The sequence below is a fragment of the Pogona vitticeps genome, chromosome 7, assembly GCF_051106095.1.
Source record: "Pogona vitticeps strain Pit_001003342236 chromosome 7, PviZW2.1, whole genome shotgun sequence".
In the NCBI taxonomy this organism is placed as follows: domain Eukaryota; kingdom Metazoa; phylum Chordata; class Lepidosauria; order Squamata; family Agamidae; genus Pogona; species Pogona vitticeps.
Window position 1 is genome coordinate 12,250,776 of NC_135789.1, and position 16,790 is coordinate 12,267,565.

Sequence of the window (16,790 nt, forward strand, 5' to 3'; positions counted from 1 at the left end):
GAAATTTGCTCCCTTGAAGTCTGCTACAGGCGTGGTCATCCAGGATCGAGCACAGCAGATGGAACGCTATGTGCAGCACTACTCTGAGCTATATTCCAGAGACAATGTAGTAACCGAAAAGGCATTAAATAACATCAAGTGCCTGCCTGTCTTGGAAGAGTTGGGCAGCGAACCGACTTTTGCAGAAACAAAAGTGGCCTTGGATTCCCTCGCCTCCAGCAAGGCACCTGGAAAGGATAACATCCCTGCTGAAGTGTTGTAAAGAGATAATTACCACTGAGCTGTATGAAATCTTTTGTCTTTGCTGGAGGGAAGGTGGAGTACAACAGGACATGAAGGATGCAAACATCATCACATTATATAAGAACAAAGGAGAGAGGGGTGACTGCAATAACTACTGTGGTATCTCTCTTCTCAACGTTGTAGGGAAGCTGCTGGCCTGTGTTGTGCTGAAGAGACTCCAGGTGCCTGCAGACAGAGTCTATCCAGAATTACAGTGCGGATTCCGAGCAAATAGATCCACCACTGACATGGTATTCTCCCTCAGACAGTTGCAGGAGAAATGCAGGGAACAACAACAGCCACTCTTAGTGGCCTTCATAGACCTTACAAAAGCATTTGACTTGGTTAGCAGGGATGGCCTTTTTAAAATACTTCCTAAGATTGGATGCCCACCTCGGCTCCTTAACATCATCAGGTCCTTTCATGAGGAAATGAAGGGCACTGTAGTTTTTGATGGCTCAACATCAGATCCCTTTGACATCTGAAGCAGAGTGAAACAGGGTTGTGTCCTCGCGCCGACCCTGTTTGGGATCTTTTTTGCTGTCATGCTGAAGCACACTTTTGGAACTGCAACAGAAGGTGTCTATCTCCGGACTAGATCAGATGGAAAGCTCTTTAATCTCTCTAGACTGAGAGCAAAGACCAAAGTCCATCTGAAATGCATGTGGGACTTCCTCTTCGCTGATGATGCAGCTGTTGTTGCCCGTTCTGCTGAAGACCTCCAACAACTTATGAATAGTTTTACTAAGGCATGCCAAGATTTTGGACTAACAATCAGCCTGAAGAAAACACAAGTCATGGGCCAGGGCGTGAACTCACTTCCCTCTATTACCATCTCTACACAAGAATTGGAGGTTGTTTATGATTTCGTGTACCTTGGCTCAACGATCTCTGACACTTTCTCCCTAGACGTTGAGCTAGATAAACGCATTGGCAAAGCAGGTATCATGTTCTCTAGACTCACAAAGAGACTATGGCTCAATAAGAAGCTGACAGCATATAGACCAAGATCCAGGTCTATAGAGCCTGTGTCCTGAGCACACTCCTGTCCTGCAGTGAGTCCTGGACCCTTTGTGCACAGAAGGAGAGGAAGCTGAACACGTTCCATATGCGTTGCCTCCAACGCATTTTTGGTATCACCTGGCAGGACAAAGTTCCAAATAGAGTAGTCCTAGATTGAGCTGGAATTTTTAGCATTGTATACATTACTGAAACAGCGACATCTACGTTGGCTTGGGCATGTCCTGAGAATGGCTGATGGTCAGATTCCAAAAGATGGAGTGCAGGGAAATCGCCCCAGAGGGAGACCACAGCTGCGATACAAGGAGATCTGCAAGCGGGATCTGAAGGCTTTAGGAATGGACCTCAACAGATGGGAAACCTTGAATATTGGCGAGAAAGGGGAGGTGGTGTAGGAAAAGAGGATGAGATAGATAATTTCCATAAAGGACACCATAGCTGAGAGTTTGCAAGACCTGAGCAGAACTTACTGCAAAAGACAACGCTGCTAGAAAGTGGGGCAGTAGGAAGAGAGAACATCCTAACTTGAGTCACTGTTGGTCTGTAAGGTCTGGGCAGAGCTGTTCATTATATGGCATTTTGGAGGTCATTAACTCATATAGTCACCACCACACATCAGAAGTGACATGATAGCACATAACATCTTTGCAGTTTTTTTTCTTAATGACCAGACACTTGTATAGTGAGAAGATGGGTGGAACGGTGGAAACAATGAGAAAATATAGAATCCTATGTTCCGCTAGCATCAAGTAAGATTTCTGCATGAGGGTAAAATAGCTTTCATAACCTGGAAGCCCTTTGCTCAAACTTCCCAAAATTTGGCACAGGGCAAGAGCAGTCTGTCTACTACATCTGTGCCATATTTGGTGCTGATATGAAGCCAGCCAGTTTTTTTGTTTGGCATTCTCCCATATTTGGAATTGCCTCCTATAATGTTAAAATTGATTTGATGCCTAATAACATCATTGAACTCTTGTGCAGTGATCATTATCGGGGATGAGCAATTTAGTGATCAGTCTTAACACTCCAGGAAGGCCCTACTAAAAGATCAGAAACAAACAAACAAACAAACAAAGAATCATCAGCAGTAGAGGTTGTGGAAAGATTCAACTCAGCCTTGAGTAAACATTGGTTAAAGTTTACCAGCCTAACATTCATCGTTCCCTAAGAAATGGCACGTCATGCCACCTATGCTACCATTTTTATCTCCTCTCTCACTGAAAGCTCCTCTCCGTTCCTAACCGTTCCTCTCTTCTCCTTTTCCCTTTTCTTTCCTATCTGATCCTTTCCATTTCCCTTCAATTTCCTCTCTTCTCCTTTTCTTCCCTTCCCTTTTCTTTTTCTTCCTTCCTCCCTCCCTCCCTCCCTCCCTATCCTTTTCCTGCTCTGATTTCTCTCATCATAGGCATCCTTCGGTCTCAAGAGACTATGGTAACGTGCTCTGTATCAAGAAGTGTCCTCTCCAGAGCATGAAGCCCGGGTAAAGTAGTATGGAGGATAGGCTGTTACCCAAGCAGCAGATCCCCCCTCTCCACGTTGCTGAAATGGTCCAATGGAAAGGCAAGAGCCAATACAACTGGTTCCAGCAATGTCGCAGGAGTTGGCAGAACGACGCGAACTGCCTTCAAGACTCCAGCTCCAGATTTTGCCTCTAGGTTAACTCCTGAAGCCTTTTCCATGAGTGGATATAGCCACAAGACAGTGGAGGTTTGAAATCGGAGTTTTCCTTCTCCTAGATGGGGCTGCCTTCCATGGCTGACAAGCCCCACCTGCCCGGCCTGCTCTCTAAGAGTGCAGGAAGTATGATCCATCCCTTAAAACTTTCCTGCCTCCCAGGTGTATGCAATGCTAATTGGCTTTCCTATTTACCATATTAGGGTCAGAGATAGAGTCAGATAATTTGAGGATTTTGCGCGCATAACCCCTTTCTCTTTCCTTTCCCCTCCTTTCCTCTCCTCTCTTACCCTTTTCTTTTCTTTCCTTTCCTCCTATTTTTCGCTCTCCTTTCTTTTCTTCTCCTCTCCTTTCCAACAATTTCCTTTCCTTTCCTCTCCTACGCTTTTTCTCCTCTCCTCTCTTTGAAAAGAGAGCCTGCCTGAAGAGAAAAGTCCTTGCCTGCTTCTGGAAGGACAGCAAAGAGGGGGCCAGGCTGGCCTCCAGTGGGAGGGAGTTGTGATTAGGGTTTTTTGCATTGTGCACAGCTCCCAGCCCTGGCCATTTTCATGTATGCATACCTGTTACTTTTACCACTACAAATCATACATCAAATCAAAGAAACCATCAAATCAAAATCATAACAATAAAAGCAAAACTCAGTCCCTTTCTCTCACACACACACACACACGTACCCCCTATATTTGATAGAAAATAAAGGAAAAACAATCCCTGATGCTCCATGGAATACTAAGAGGCTTTGGGGCAGGCAAATCAAATGGAATGTTTTGGAAAGATCTGGCTGGGCTTAATCTCAAAAGGAGGGATTGCTCACTGGTCCATATTTCTAATGCCAACGGAAGGGAGAACTGCCTGCCACTGGCCAGAATAGACCAGGCAGTGGTTGTGAAACACCTTTCCTTGAAGCTCAAACGGGTGCCAGCTTTCCTCTTGTTTTGGTGCTGATTGTTCTTGTGAGCAACGAGTACCTACTGTTTTGTTTTTCAAAATTTGTAGACTGCACGTCTTACTCGGTTTGAGTCGTACCATTTCACGTTATTTGCATGGATTGTTCCTTCTCGATTGCACTTTGCCCTGAGATCTCTGGATAGGGGCCGGACCGCAGCTATTTTAATAAATAAATATAAAGAATGAGAGGTGACGGTACTTACCCGACACTCACAACCACAGTGTCGCTTTTGAGAGCAATGTGGCGGCACACCCTTTCGTACCCTTCTGCAAGACATAAGTTTTTGTAACCGAGGTTACATGGTGGATCCCATTACCATTTCTCGTGAAAAGTCGAATAAAATACCCACTTCCCCTCCCGCTGATTTCTTAGCTGCAAATCTAGCATTGCTCGATGGCTTTCTTCCAAGTAATGAAATTTTGTAAAAAGTCTGGGATGGGGGTCTTTGTCTTGACACTGGCAGGGCTGCCTTTTCAAAATGCTGAACATCAGCAGTTGCACCGGTCTTCCAACAGCCAGAGGTCCCCACCTTCCATTTTTGTTTTGCAAGAGAGGGGTTAATTGCAATTAATTAATTAACAGTGTTTAATTGCAAAGCACTTTGCAAGCCAGATATGGGCACTGTGTGTTCCGGAATTCAATCAACTGCTCAATCTAAGTTGAAAAACTTAGGATTTATTTGTGCAAAATGGATTTCCCTCAAATTACAAAACTAATATCTCCCCAGTGGATGTAGAAGGCAGTTCCATTATTTATTTATTTCCTGATTTCTTTCAGCCCATATGAATCACATCTGACCATACATAGAATAGAAAAAGGCCATCTAAAAAGGCTTCAGCCAGGACTGCAGGAATCAGTAAAATTGTTTCTAGGTGAAAAGGAAATAAGACAGAGGAGGTGGCTGATTTGACAGAGGCTGTGACCTGCTCCTGGGGTTTTGCCTGAACTTTACAGGAGCTCTCCAATGTGCTGATCCTGATGCAGAGTCCTCACTATCTGGTTCAAAAAGGCCACCACAACATATGATCTAGCTTCAACATGTAATGTAATTTCAGACTAAAACCCAAAGTGAAATCACCCTCCTATGAACCTGGAGTGACTAGGTCCCAGTGCGTGAGACACCTTTTACATTTTTTTAATCTATGAATTTCCGAGGGGGTGCAAATAGCTGCTAGAAATTTGGAAGTTGCCGCTCCTGCTGGCAACCTTTAGGGACCCCTCGCTTGCACCAGCCGGCACGAGTCCCAGAAGTAAGATCTGTGAAACACAGAGAAAAGTGCTCAGTGCTCTTGGTGCTTAAAGCTACGTGGAAATGGCTTCCAATTTTTGTCAGAGAGAAACAGACAAGTAAAAAACAACAACACCCCCAACCCTCCCTATTCCATTTGTTTCATCCCTCTGAGGTAAAATATTTTTGTGGCACCAAATGAGCCACCTGGGTGGTTCTGATGGTGGAGTGAAACATCTTCTGTTTCAAGAAGAGAATAAAACAGGGGTGTTTTTTTTTTTAGGTGAGAAAGTGTTGATTAAGCTTGAGGAGAATAATATGCAGAGGCCTTGACAAGGATTCATGGCATGAAGAATGTGAAGGGATAGAAAGAATGTCTCTTCCCTTCTCTCACAACCCTAGACATCCGGGTAATCTACTACCATGAACAGGAGGTGTATATTTCTAAACTATCAGGTAAAAGTGCTCCTTCACATTGTGGGAAATGCCATTCAGTGGGTTTATTTCCTTTTTTCGAAGACGGGTCTGTGGGGACAATATTGCCAAGGGGTAGCTATGACAGCCGAAAGGCGGCCTCAACCTCAGCCCCAGCCACTGTACTTTTTTAAAGCTATGCCCATTATCTTTTTAGAATTTAATAAAAATATTTTTTTAAAAACCGGCAGAGCCGGAAGGGATTCTTTGGATCATGGAGTCCATCTGCTGTCAAGGAGGCCCAGTGGGGATCTGAAATCCCAAACTCAAGTACTTAGCTATCCTGTATTATTATTATTATTATTATTATTATTATTATTATTATTATTATTATTATTATTATTATTATTATTATTATTATTATTATTATTATTATTATTATTATTATTATTAATAATAATAATAATAATAATAATAATAATAATAATAATAATAATAATAATAATAATAATAATAATAATAATAATAATAATAATAATAATAATAATAATAATAATAATAGTAAAACTGGAGAACTGGGAGGGGACCCTCTGGTCTGGATCATTAAGTCCAGGTGCTGCTAAGGAGGCCCGGGGGGGATCGAACTCCTGACTCTGGGCTCTGCAGCCAGATGCTGAAACCACTGAGCTGTCCAGAAGGTCTTGCCTCATTCGATATGAGTGTTCAGCTCTGAGGAGGCAAGACAGATATTTTGCCTGAGAAGTCGTGTTTCTCTTGAAGCAGGATGCTGAGGCACCATTGCTTGAACGTTGCTCTCACATTAATGATGATACGAGGCCGTGAAGTGGAGGTGGTGTGTCAAAAGCTCCACCAAACCTGTGCTCTTACTTTCAGTTCCATTTTCCTACGTTTGGAAGCATTTCTGCCAATCCTTTAAGAAGCATTGGCAGGATTTCTACTGATGATCCCAGAACTTTTTGCTGCTCACCGTGGCTAATCGAACAGGTGCTGAGACACATCTTGGTTGTGGCATCAGCGTGTGTGACCAGATCCGTGACTGAAATGCACCCTGGACTGTCATCAATTAGCCACAATTAGCCAGGGCAGGTTAGGCAAAGCAGCCTGAGTCAGAAATAGGGCTCTGGCCATTGTTACGAACTCTGTGAAGACAGCTACTGGGATTAAATGGCTCCCTATGGAAGCACGATGCCCCTTGTTTGAGTGTTATGGGCCCATCCTGCTCTCCCCCATTGAGTATTTTCACAGTGGCAGATCCCGCTTGCATGTTGACCCAATTGGTGAGGAGAAACCTTGGGAAATCTGAACTCCTCCTCATGCAACCAAGAGGAAGATGATGGTGAGGGGACGGAATTAGCCACTTCCCTTTGAGAAATTGCATAGCACTGGGTTCATTAATGATTGAGGATGGTGGACGTTTCTGCCTTGCTTTCTGTAGGCAGGATCCTATCATCCCAAAGAGTTACAGCTAAGCTGCCTATGGAGGAAAGAGACCCGCCGCTTCCCTCTCTTTTGGGGTCAATCTAGAAATATCCCCCAAACCATGCTAATTCTTCCGAAGGTAATTGCAAAGGCCACGATAGGTTTTAGAGGAACTTACTTATGCCTGCAAAGATGGCGAGCCCTCCGGGAATAAATACCATTCCTCTTCTGTTAGAAGCAGCCGGCGTCTTGGGCCAGTACACCCTCACTGTCACATTGTCAAAAAGGAGGTCCTTGATTATCAGCGTCGTGCATTTCGTTGTCGGTATTCCTTTAAAAATGAGTCTCCAGACTTTATAGCGCTGGCAGATACGTAGTTTTTCCAGAATTAGGGCCTAGTTGGAACAAGACAGAAGGGAAAGATCAGCGTAAGTATGTAGCACGGAGTGTTTTTCACCACAACAGCTCCAACCCTTAGGTGTTGCTGCCCACTGAAATAAAAAAGCGGGAGGGGCGAGACGTCTGCTGGTCCATGAAGGAGGAAGAAGAAAGACACGGGAGAACATCACCCACATCGTGGGAAACAAGTGTCATCAAACATCTCCTCCTCCTCACATTTTGGCATCTGTGGAAGGATCCTTGATGGAGGATGATCTGAGGAGCAGGCGGATCAGGAAAGCAGGTATCGGAAGGTGCAGGTTCGGACGGCTACCAGGGAAAGCCATGCCAAACCCCAGTGTGACTGAAAGGCCCCTTGTGAGTCGGGCTGAAACTTAAAAGTGTGAGGGAGAAGAGGAAAACGGAGCACAACGATATCTTTCCCAAGCTATATCTTTGCTATTTAGTTGGTGTTTTGGACAAAGGTGATTTTCTTCATTTTGAAGAATGCGCAAGCATTTGGCGTATGCCCAGAGTAAGGCCTTTTACCTGCTTTTTGTTTGGGAGCTTCAGCGTGCTCTCTCTCTCTCTCTCTCGCTCTCTCTCTCCCTCCCTCCCTCCCTCCCTCCCTCCCTTCCTTCCTTCCTTCCTTCCTTCCTTCCTTCCTTCCTTCCTTCCATCCATCCATCCATCCATCCATCCATCCATCCAATCTGGGTGCAACCACCTGCTCCTAGTCTTCTGTCTCTGGACCTCTCTTGGGGTCAGGACCCTCATGTTCGTCATGTAACTAGGACTGTTGATGCAGCTCTGCCACGGGGGGCTGTGAATCTTGTTTCTCGCCAGTGTCAGGGTGCCTGTTTTCAGCAATGTTTCTTTGGAACGTTTTTTTGCTCTAGTTGTATGGCTTGTGCGGGGACACAGGCGGGTAGCCTTGCAAAGGGGGCTCCAGAAGGGTCTAGACAACATGCAGCTGAATACACAGGTCTTCTCAGGGGTGGCCAGTACTGTCCCAAATCCAGCTGAAACCCATTGTCCAGGCCTTGCCTCTGGTGCCATATGAGCCACCCTTCTCAACTCTTTAGCAGAAGAAACTGGTAAGCAAGCTATAAGAGGGGGCTTCTGTCTTTGTAAGGGGCTTTTGCTGGCCTCTAGGCCAAAGCCACCAGCGTGTATTTCTGGGTTTCAATAAAACTGTGTTGCATCACACCGGTCTCCTTTTCTTGGTCTTCCGCCAGGGATGGTCCCCACCTAAAATTGGGCAACATTCAGACATCCTGCCTGGTATGAAAGTGTAGGAAGGGAAGTTCATGGTGGAAGCAGGAGTTCTGTGAAGTACTAAGGTTTCACCGGTTATCCCGGATCATCTGGATTAGCTCTGTGTACTGGAAAGCAAATGGAGGGATATGTGAGAGAGCACAGTGAACCTGGGCAAAGTCCATCTAACCTTTCTCATTTTGTCCCTGCTGTGTTCCCTTCTCCACCTGTCCCTCCCCCCCCCCCGGTGCTCCAGCTTTGCACCTGGGAAAGGAAGATCGGTGGAAAACATTTCAGCCTGCAGTGAAGGCAGATTCAAGATCAGATCTGTCTTCCCAGGGCAGATAATTAGCTAAAAGTTCTTCAAATTGACTTCAGCGAAGAGATTACTTTTAATGGTGCAGGCAAGCAACAAACAAAATATGAAACTTCCCACCTGCCTGGGCTTCAGGTGTGTGTGTGAGAGAGAAAAAGCCATTTGAGTGAGGGAGCGTCAAAACTTTTGGAGAAGTGTCAAGGAAAAACCCTCTCTTTGCAAAGGGACACAATCTGGTGCACTTGCCTAAAGCAAGACTCCGGAAAGGGACTTCCTCCTGCAGAGCTATGCTCAGGGAATCAACTGCACCTGCTAAAAGAACCCCAGTTGTACTGATCTGGCTATAAATTATTTCATAATTTTCCCTTCACATGACGCACGGCCAACATTGATTCATTTGCCCTGGCAAATGATGTATTCCCCTCTTGCCAGGAGGGTTGCTTTAAATCGTACTGATGATGAACTCCTTGATTCTTTATCTTTTCCTCAGTGTGTGAATGTTGCTGTCAATTTATTTCCTTTGTGAAAGGGGTAGGGTTTCTGGGCACTGCGGCCACTTTGTGGCCGCTGTGCTTGTACCCTTTTAAAAAAATAATTCTAAAGGGATATTGACAAATCAGTAGTAGTAGCTGATAGTGCCACTACCACAAAAAAAAACAACATGAATATATTGCTCAGAAGGAAACAACCTCCCCTCACTTCTATGTGGGTTAAAGTGGGCTTTAGATTTCCTGCTTCTAATTGTAAAAAAAGGAACATTGCATTTTTTTTAAAACCCTGTTTTTCATGGTGCTTTGCAAGTCCTTCAAAATTCCCTTCCTCCTCCTGCCTCTGTTCAAAAGGGAAAAGAGAAATTAAAGCCAAGAACTGAAAGGGAGAGATTTATTTATTTACTTAAAATATTTTTTATCACGCCATTCTCCTTGAAGAAGATCTACGGCAGCTTACAACAATGGAAGACAATACTGTATTTAAAGTGGAAAACTACAAGATTACAACAGTGGTTAACATTATTAAAATAGGATATTTAAAATTACAAACAATGAATACGGAAGCTTCTTGCATCAATTAACAGGCAATAATAAGGCAAAGATCAATAAGTATACAAAAAATTAAAAAATGCTGCTTTGAGAAATGGAAAACACAAGTAGTACTAAAAATTAAGTGAAAGCAGTAATGCATAACTATTAGAGATTGGGACGACTCACCATTTTGGTGAGTCATCCTGCTTTGTGAGTGGTCAAAAGTTGATGACTCACGAAGTTGCCCCCATGAACCAACAAAGCGCGAATTTATTTGTCAATTCATGGGGGGGGGGTATTTTTTAAAAACTGAGAAGGTTCTCTCCTGTGTCCCCATGAAATGCACCTGTTAAAGGGGCGGGACCAGAGAAAGGCCTCTCCTGGTGATCTTAAAACAAAAGTGAGTAAAGAAGGGAAGGGAAAAGGGGAGAGGGAGAGAAGGTTCATACCACTTCCTTTATATATATATTGGTGCTCTGTTGGTGCTCTGAACAGAGCTCCTATATATATTGCTCTTTAATATTATTATATATTGGAGCTCTGTTCTATTCATGGGCTGGGGGGGGCGGTGGAAGGTCCTTAACTGAAGCCTCACAAGGGAAATCGGCACAACTCTTTCTTTCCCATTTCCCTCGTATTAAACAGGTTATTCCTTAACTTTGGCAAAGTAAGCCTTTCTTCTATTACATCTCTTTATGCATTTTTAAAATTTGAAATATAGTTGCCTGGTGATGGTATTTTCCTGCTCATGCAACATAAAGCTGTGCAAGAGGATTTCAGTCATTGTGTATTTAAAGGTTGTTTTCAGTAAAATGCTCTTTCCATTAAAATGTTTGTTCTTGTATTACATTATTACACCGTAAACATTTTTAAAGCAAGAAATGCAGGTTTTTATGTTCCAAAAACCCCTAACAGCCCCAGCCTTCTATGCAGAGAACTCCACTGAAAGATGTTGAAAAGTGGATATATATCAGAATAATTAGATTTTTGCGACTGGCATTCGTTAAACAGAGGTTGAACTCAGAAAGCACTGTAACTCAGAACTGATGATGGAATATTGTTATGGTTTGTTCGAAAAGTGTGAAATCAGGTTAAATCATACATTTTAATTCATTTTTCCTCGTTGAAAGAACTCCATTGCAGCTTAGAGAAAAAGAGCAAATATTGCAGGCCAGCCTTGTTTCAGTTCAAAAACATAAAATTAAGAAAGTTCACACCAATTTTATTTCCGCAGCCCCTGCTAATTACAGCCAATCTAAGTAAGGTCGCACAGAGGAAATGCTGCTTGTCTATAGAATCTTAAAATTGCAGGAACTTACCAGTCCAAAGAAGATATTTACAAGTATACTCGCCAGCCGGAGTCTTGCAGGGTAGCTGATTCCTGGAGGCAGATGCGTCCTGGTTATATCATAATAAAGGGCCCAAGCAATTAGTGAGCACAGGATGAAAAGGATAGCGTAGCTGAGCACCCCCAGCATTTGACCCAAAACCATTCTGGTAGCTAAAAAAGAGGGCTCTGAAGAAGTCATTTCTGCTGCTATCTGTGACTTCTGACGTGGTTGCGTTACATTAATAGCCCCACTTAATGAGTCAGTTTTCACTTGCCACCCACGGAAGAGTTCCTTGGGAAGAAAGTGAACCGATGGAGAAGTTAGATGCTGGATACCGTTCTCCTATCTTCAATCAGATGTTTTGCATAAAGATAAAAATGTGGTGCAGTCCCTATTATGAGAAACTTACACAACTCTTCAACAGCCAGAACATATACACAGTTATACAAAAGAGCCCAGTGATAATCTGATTAGAAGCTAACTAGGTGTGGACCGTATTGAACAACTCCTAGGCGGATACACCATCAGTTACAGAATCATACTCAGAGGGTAATTATTAACAGCTCATAACTGGGAGGAGGTAACAAGCGGGGTACCCCAAGACTCGTTCCTTGGCCCGGTGCTCTTCAATATTTTTATCAATGCCCTGCATCATGGGGTGCAGGCAATGCTAATAAAATCTGCAGATGGGCAGAATAACTAAAACCCTGGAAGACAGGAACAAAATTCAAAATTCTCTTGATAGGCTTGAGCACTGAGCTGGGAACAACAGGATGGAATTTAACAGGAATAAGTGCAAAGTTCTACACCGGGGGGGGGGGGGGGACAAATGTAGTTAACAAGAATTGGGACACTTGGCTCAGTCATACTAGGAGTGAGAAGGATCTTGAAAGTGTTGTAGATCAAAAGTTGAGTATGAGCCGACAGTGTGATGTGGCTGCAAAAAAGGCCAATGCCATTTTGTGTGTTTAGTCGTTTAGTCGTATCCGACTCTTCGTGACCCCATGGACCAGAGCACGCCAGGCCCTCCTGTGCCCCTCCTGTGCCATTTTAGGCCGCATTAATAGAAGCAGAGTCTGCAAATCCCATAAGGTGTGGGTTCCCCTTTATTCAGCACTGGTTAGGCCCCTTCTTGAAGACCGCCCTTGAAGAAGGATGCAGACGAACTGGAGCAAGTTCAGAGGAAGGCAACAAGGAGGATCAGGGGACTTTGACATTTTCTATGCTTTTACAAAAAAAAGCTTTTCGGCAGCTGCTGTTGCTTGTTCCTCTCATCTCGGAAGGCAGAGGGAGAAGAGGAAGGCCGAACGCGAGATGGACGGGCTCCCTCAAGGAAGCCCCCACTTTGAAGTTGGCCAGAGCTGAGCAGGGCTGTGACGGGGAGCGCTCCTCCATGGCATGGGGGTCCCCTTGGACGCGGCCGGCCATGGAGGCGGGGGTTCCTCCTCTGCCCAAATGGGGATCTCGGCTCCCCCTCAGGAATCGTTCCCTGGTTGGGGGGGACACGAAGCCTCGAACGGCGCCTTCCTTACCCGGGCAGAAGGGGGGCAACCCGGATGGCCAGGGACCCCCTGGGACTGGCCCTGGAACAAGGCGGGAGAGAGCAAGGAAAACCACCCATGGAGGGCCGGCGGGTGGACGGAGAGGGATGTCCTGTCCCAGCAACCCTCTCTTCCCAACCCCCACCCCCGCTAACATCATCCTACAAGGTATGGAAAACAGTGGCTCCTTCGGCCGCTTCCTATGCGCTTATAGGTGGGGAGTTCGAATTTCTGCTGTGCCTCCTTGACGGGTTGGATGGGCTGCCCGTAAGGTCCCTTCCACCTCTGCTGTTCTAAGATGATGATTATGATGTAAATGTACCCAACACGGTTCCCAGCCCGTGGGTCTTCTTTGAGTGGCCCTGCTCCTTGGGGGTCCTCTGGTGGGGCTGTCCTCAGCCTTCTCGGCCTTCAGTCTCCAATTTCTTCCCTACTTCCCTCAACGCGGTCAGTTGCATTGATTTGTATGTAGCCTTTTTTAAAAGAGAAGGACAATATTTTATACTTGTTATTAAATGTATCCAGACCTCTTCTGTTTGAATGTTAAACATTTCATGGTACTCAGGCTACAAAACTACTCGCAGCAGGTTGGGTTGTGTACAATAATAAATTAAAGCCTATTTTTCTCAAAATGTTGGCCTTAAATTGTATGCACCAAGATTGTTGGTTTTTTTACTGATGTGTTTGTGATGTCATCACAAATACATTTGTGATGTCATCGCTTTAGTCATCGGTGGCTGTTGGCCCCCAAAGGATAAATGTTTCCAGCTATGAGTTGTGTTAAAATTTGTTTAGAAGGGGGTGAGGCACGGTACACACTAAATCAGAGCTTGAAGGAAAGACCAAATTGCAAGCAACCAGAGATTATTCATCTTGTGTCCTTGCTAAAAAACAAAAAACTAAGATGTTAAGGTAAGGTTGAGCAATCTAAGAGAGCGGGTTCACAATATCCCTTTTAAAAAAAGAAATGTCTCCAATAAGCCTAATGCTGTAAACCGACTTTTGTTTAATACAAAATGATTGCTTCTCGAAGGATTAATAAATGCAGGAATACGAAGCTTGGGAGGATGGCCCTTTCAGGAAAGGAGGAACTTTCTGTTCTAGCCAATTGGGCTATTAGTCCATCTAGCCAAGCCATTAAGTACAGATAATATTGGGTTAGGTAGGGCAACCGCTCGCCCATGGAATGTCCTCCTTTCTTTGCCGTGATAAATTCTCTTTGTCCTGCTGGTTACTGTTTTAGGGAGAATCTGTTTAAAACCAATTAGAATTAGAGTTGGGGGGGGGTTCGAACACCATCTGGCCTGCCCCCCCCCCAATGTTAGAGGAAGGCAACACTCGGCCACGCCTGATGTTTTGGCTGAGTTACTCCCAGAATCCCTTCCAGCAGGGGTGCAACTGGTGGAAGGTGTCGGTTGAAACATCTGGAGCAATAGTTTGCCAACTTTGGGTCCCCAGATAGTCTCGGACTACGACTCCCAGGCATCCTGGCCAGCACAGCTCATGGTGAAGGCTTCTGGGAGTTGTAGTCCAAGAACCTCTGAGAGGGGGACCCAAAATTGGAAACCACAAATCGAGAGGGACAGGCGTTCCCTACCCACTCCTCTGCTGCTGGTCTGTAACTTCCAGACGTCCTCATGCCTGGTTTGTGCTGCTTATGGATTGTGGGAGTTGTAATCTAACCACATCTGCAGGGACAAACCTTGCCCCTTTCTTGCTGTACTGCAGCGCCTCCCAAATACCGTGCTACATCTCCCTGTGTTGCTTTCAGCTGCCAATCCTCCCTAGACCTGGCTTTTGAGACCAACCGGGTACCTAGGGAAAGGTAGCGCTTTCTCTCCTCTGTCACTCAGGTTTCTGTGTCTGGGGCATGAGGACATTTTTGGACATCAGGGAACGAACCCTTGACCTTTGGGGGGTTTATACGGTGATCGATTTGCCCCTTTCTTACAGTTTGTTATCCCTCTTTTGAGATTTTCCGACTACAGAGCCTTTCAAGGGAAGGCCCATAAAGGGAGACGGCCTACCCTGCAGGTCTCCGGTAGAGAGCTGCTGCCGCCGCCTGACAGCAGGAGAAATGGAGAGGGCCGGCCAGGCTAGCATCCCCTTCAAGCAGACAAGAGGGAAAAGTGAAGCAAAAACAAAGCCAAGGGTGAGGCTCATCGATTGCCCCTCTAAGGCTTAAAGCACGCTCTGGGTGGATTGTGGTTTAATGATGCAGGCTACAAATCCCCCAACAACAATAACAACAACCTGGGTACTCATTTTCTTGACCTTGGAAGGATGGGAGGCTGAGTCAACCTCCAGCCCGCTAGCTACCTGGGCCTCTCGGGATTAAACTCAGGTCCTTGAGCCTCAGAGTCTTAACTGCAGGACTGCAGTTGGACCACCGCCCCACAAGATTCCTCAGGCCACCTTTTTAAAAAGAGCATTCAGATTTTGGGGTGGAAAGTGGGTGGGAGAGCCCCGAAAATAAGACAGGGTCTTTTATTAATTTTTGCTCCAAAGAACGCATGAGGGCTTATTTTCAGGGGATGTTTTATTTTTTTTTTTTTTCATGTACAATGATCTAGATTTATTCAAATAAAGTTATGTCCTCTTCTGGTTGCTGCACAAGGGTGGAGGGCGGGGTTTCACTGAACTCTGGCTTATTTTTGGGGTAGGACTCATAGGACGAGCAACCTGAAAAATCCTTCTAGGGCTTATTTTCAGGGAAAACAAGGTGTAAGAAGGCAATTTTTTTGTAAAAAAAAAAAAAAGGTGGGGAAATTATCTCCCTGGACTACAAGATGAAGAGTTCTGCTCGCACCCCTGCTAGAGCTTCTTGGTGTGGAATCCCCCAGCCGCCCCCCAGTCCCCAAAAGGCCTGTTTTCCTTCTTGATAAGGACCTGCAGCTTTGTGACCCTGGCTGACGACTGCCATGGGGGATGTCCTTGTTTCTTCTCCTTCACACCATCTGTCTTACCTACTCTCCAAAAGCCAGGTATGGTGTACATCTCAACAGAGCATGCCTGAAGCAGAAGCACTTCTATTTTTCCTTTTGACTCCCCCCTCCCTTCCCCATAGCTCATGCCCGATTAGCTCATGAGAGCCTCCCGGTTCTCACCCCAACCAAATCTTGATCCAAAGTTGTTGTGATTGAGACCAACTGGGCGGTTAGCTGATGTACCACGGAGCAACTTTCTGCCTGGTTTTGTGTTAGTCGATTGCTGTTCTTCGACGACCAAGAGGAATTGAACAGCGCCCCCCCCCCCAAAAAAAAGCAGATCCTTGTTAGCTTTAGCGCAGGCAGGCGCACCTGCAGACAAGCGACCCTTTGAAAAAGAAAAGAAAAAAAAAGCTGTCCCTTGTAAATGAAGCATCAAGACCTGGAATTTTGTTCGAAAGAGGCATGTTGCTTAGCAGCCACTATGCCTAGTGAGCAATGAAGGCCCCGGTGACACATACACACACCCCCCAGGGTGCTAGCTCCAGGCTTTGCTAGCACTGACTTTGACTTGAGAGGGGGGGAAACCTGTGGCTTTCCAACCAAGGTGTTTTACACATGGGGAAGGGGGCCCTGGGACACACATAGGGCACCAGAGGCAGAGTCCAATCACCTTCTTTAGATAGGCAAGGCATTCAGCAGCACAGAGAAAGCAAGTCAGGGATCCACCTCCTTGTAAATAAGCTACAAAAAATCTTCACATAGCTGGAAAAGGAAGATGCCTTAAAGACAGAGAACCTTCTGTTGGGGAGAAGACCTCAGCTTTACAAAGAGAAGATGTGGGCTCCATCATTCAGGAGGTCCCTGATGCAGAGCGGATGACCCTCAAGTCATGGGGAGCGGGTTCAGGAGCACAAAAGAAGTCAGTCAGGGCTTCTATTCGTTGTTGTTGTTGTTGTTGTTGTTGTTGTTGTTGTTGTTGTTGTTGTTGTTGTTGTTGTTGTTGTTGTT

The 16,790-nt window shown here is 45.3% G+C and overlaps 1 protein-coding gene across 1 annotated transcript in view; it reads right to left on the bottom strand.

The window, feature by feature from the left end:
• The window catches only part of LOC110072716 (arylacetamide deacetylase-like 3), a 29,182-nt gene extending 17,243 nt beyond the window's left edge, over positions 1-11,939 (bottom strand). The window contains exons 1-3 of the mRNA XM_020781265.3: positions 11,300-11,939; positions 7,186-7,402; positions 4,128-4,191 (exon numbers count right to left, since the gene is read on the bottom strand). Of these exons, the coding sequence (XP_020636924.3) occupies positions 4,128-4,191; positions 7,186-7,402; positions 11,300-11,509 (491 nt within the window). The 5' untranslated portion in view covers positions 11,510-11,939. The remainder of the gene's footprint in view (positions 1-4,127; positions 4,192-7,185; positions 7,403-11,299) is intronic.
• Positions 11,940-16,790: the final 4,851 nt, after the last annotated feature.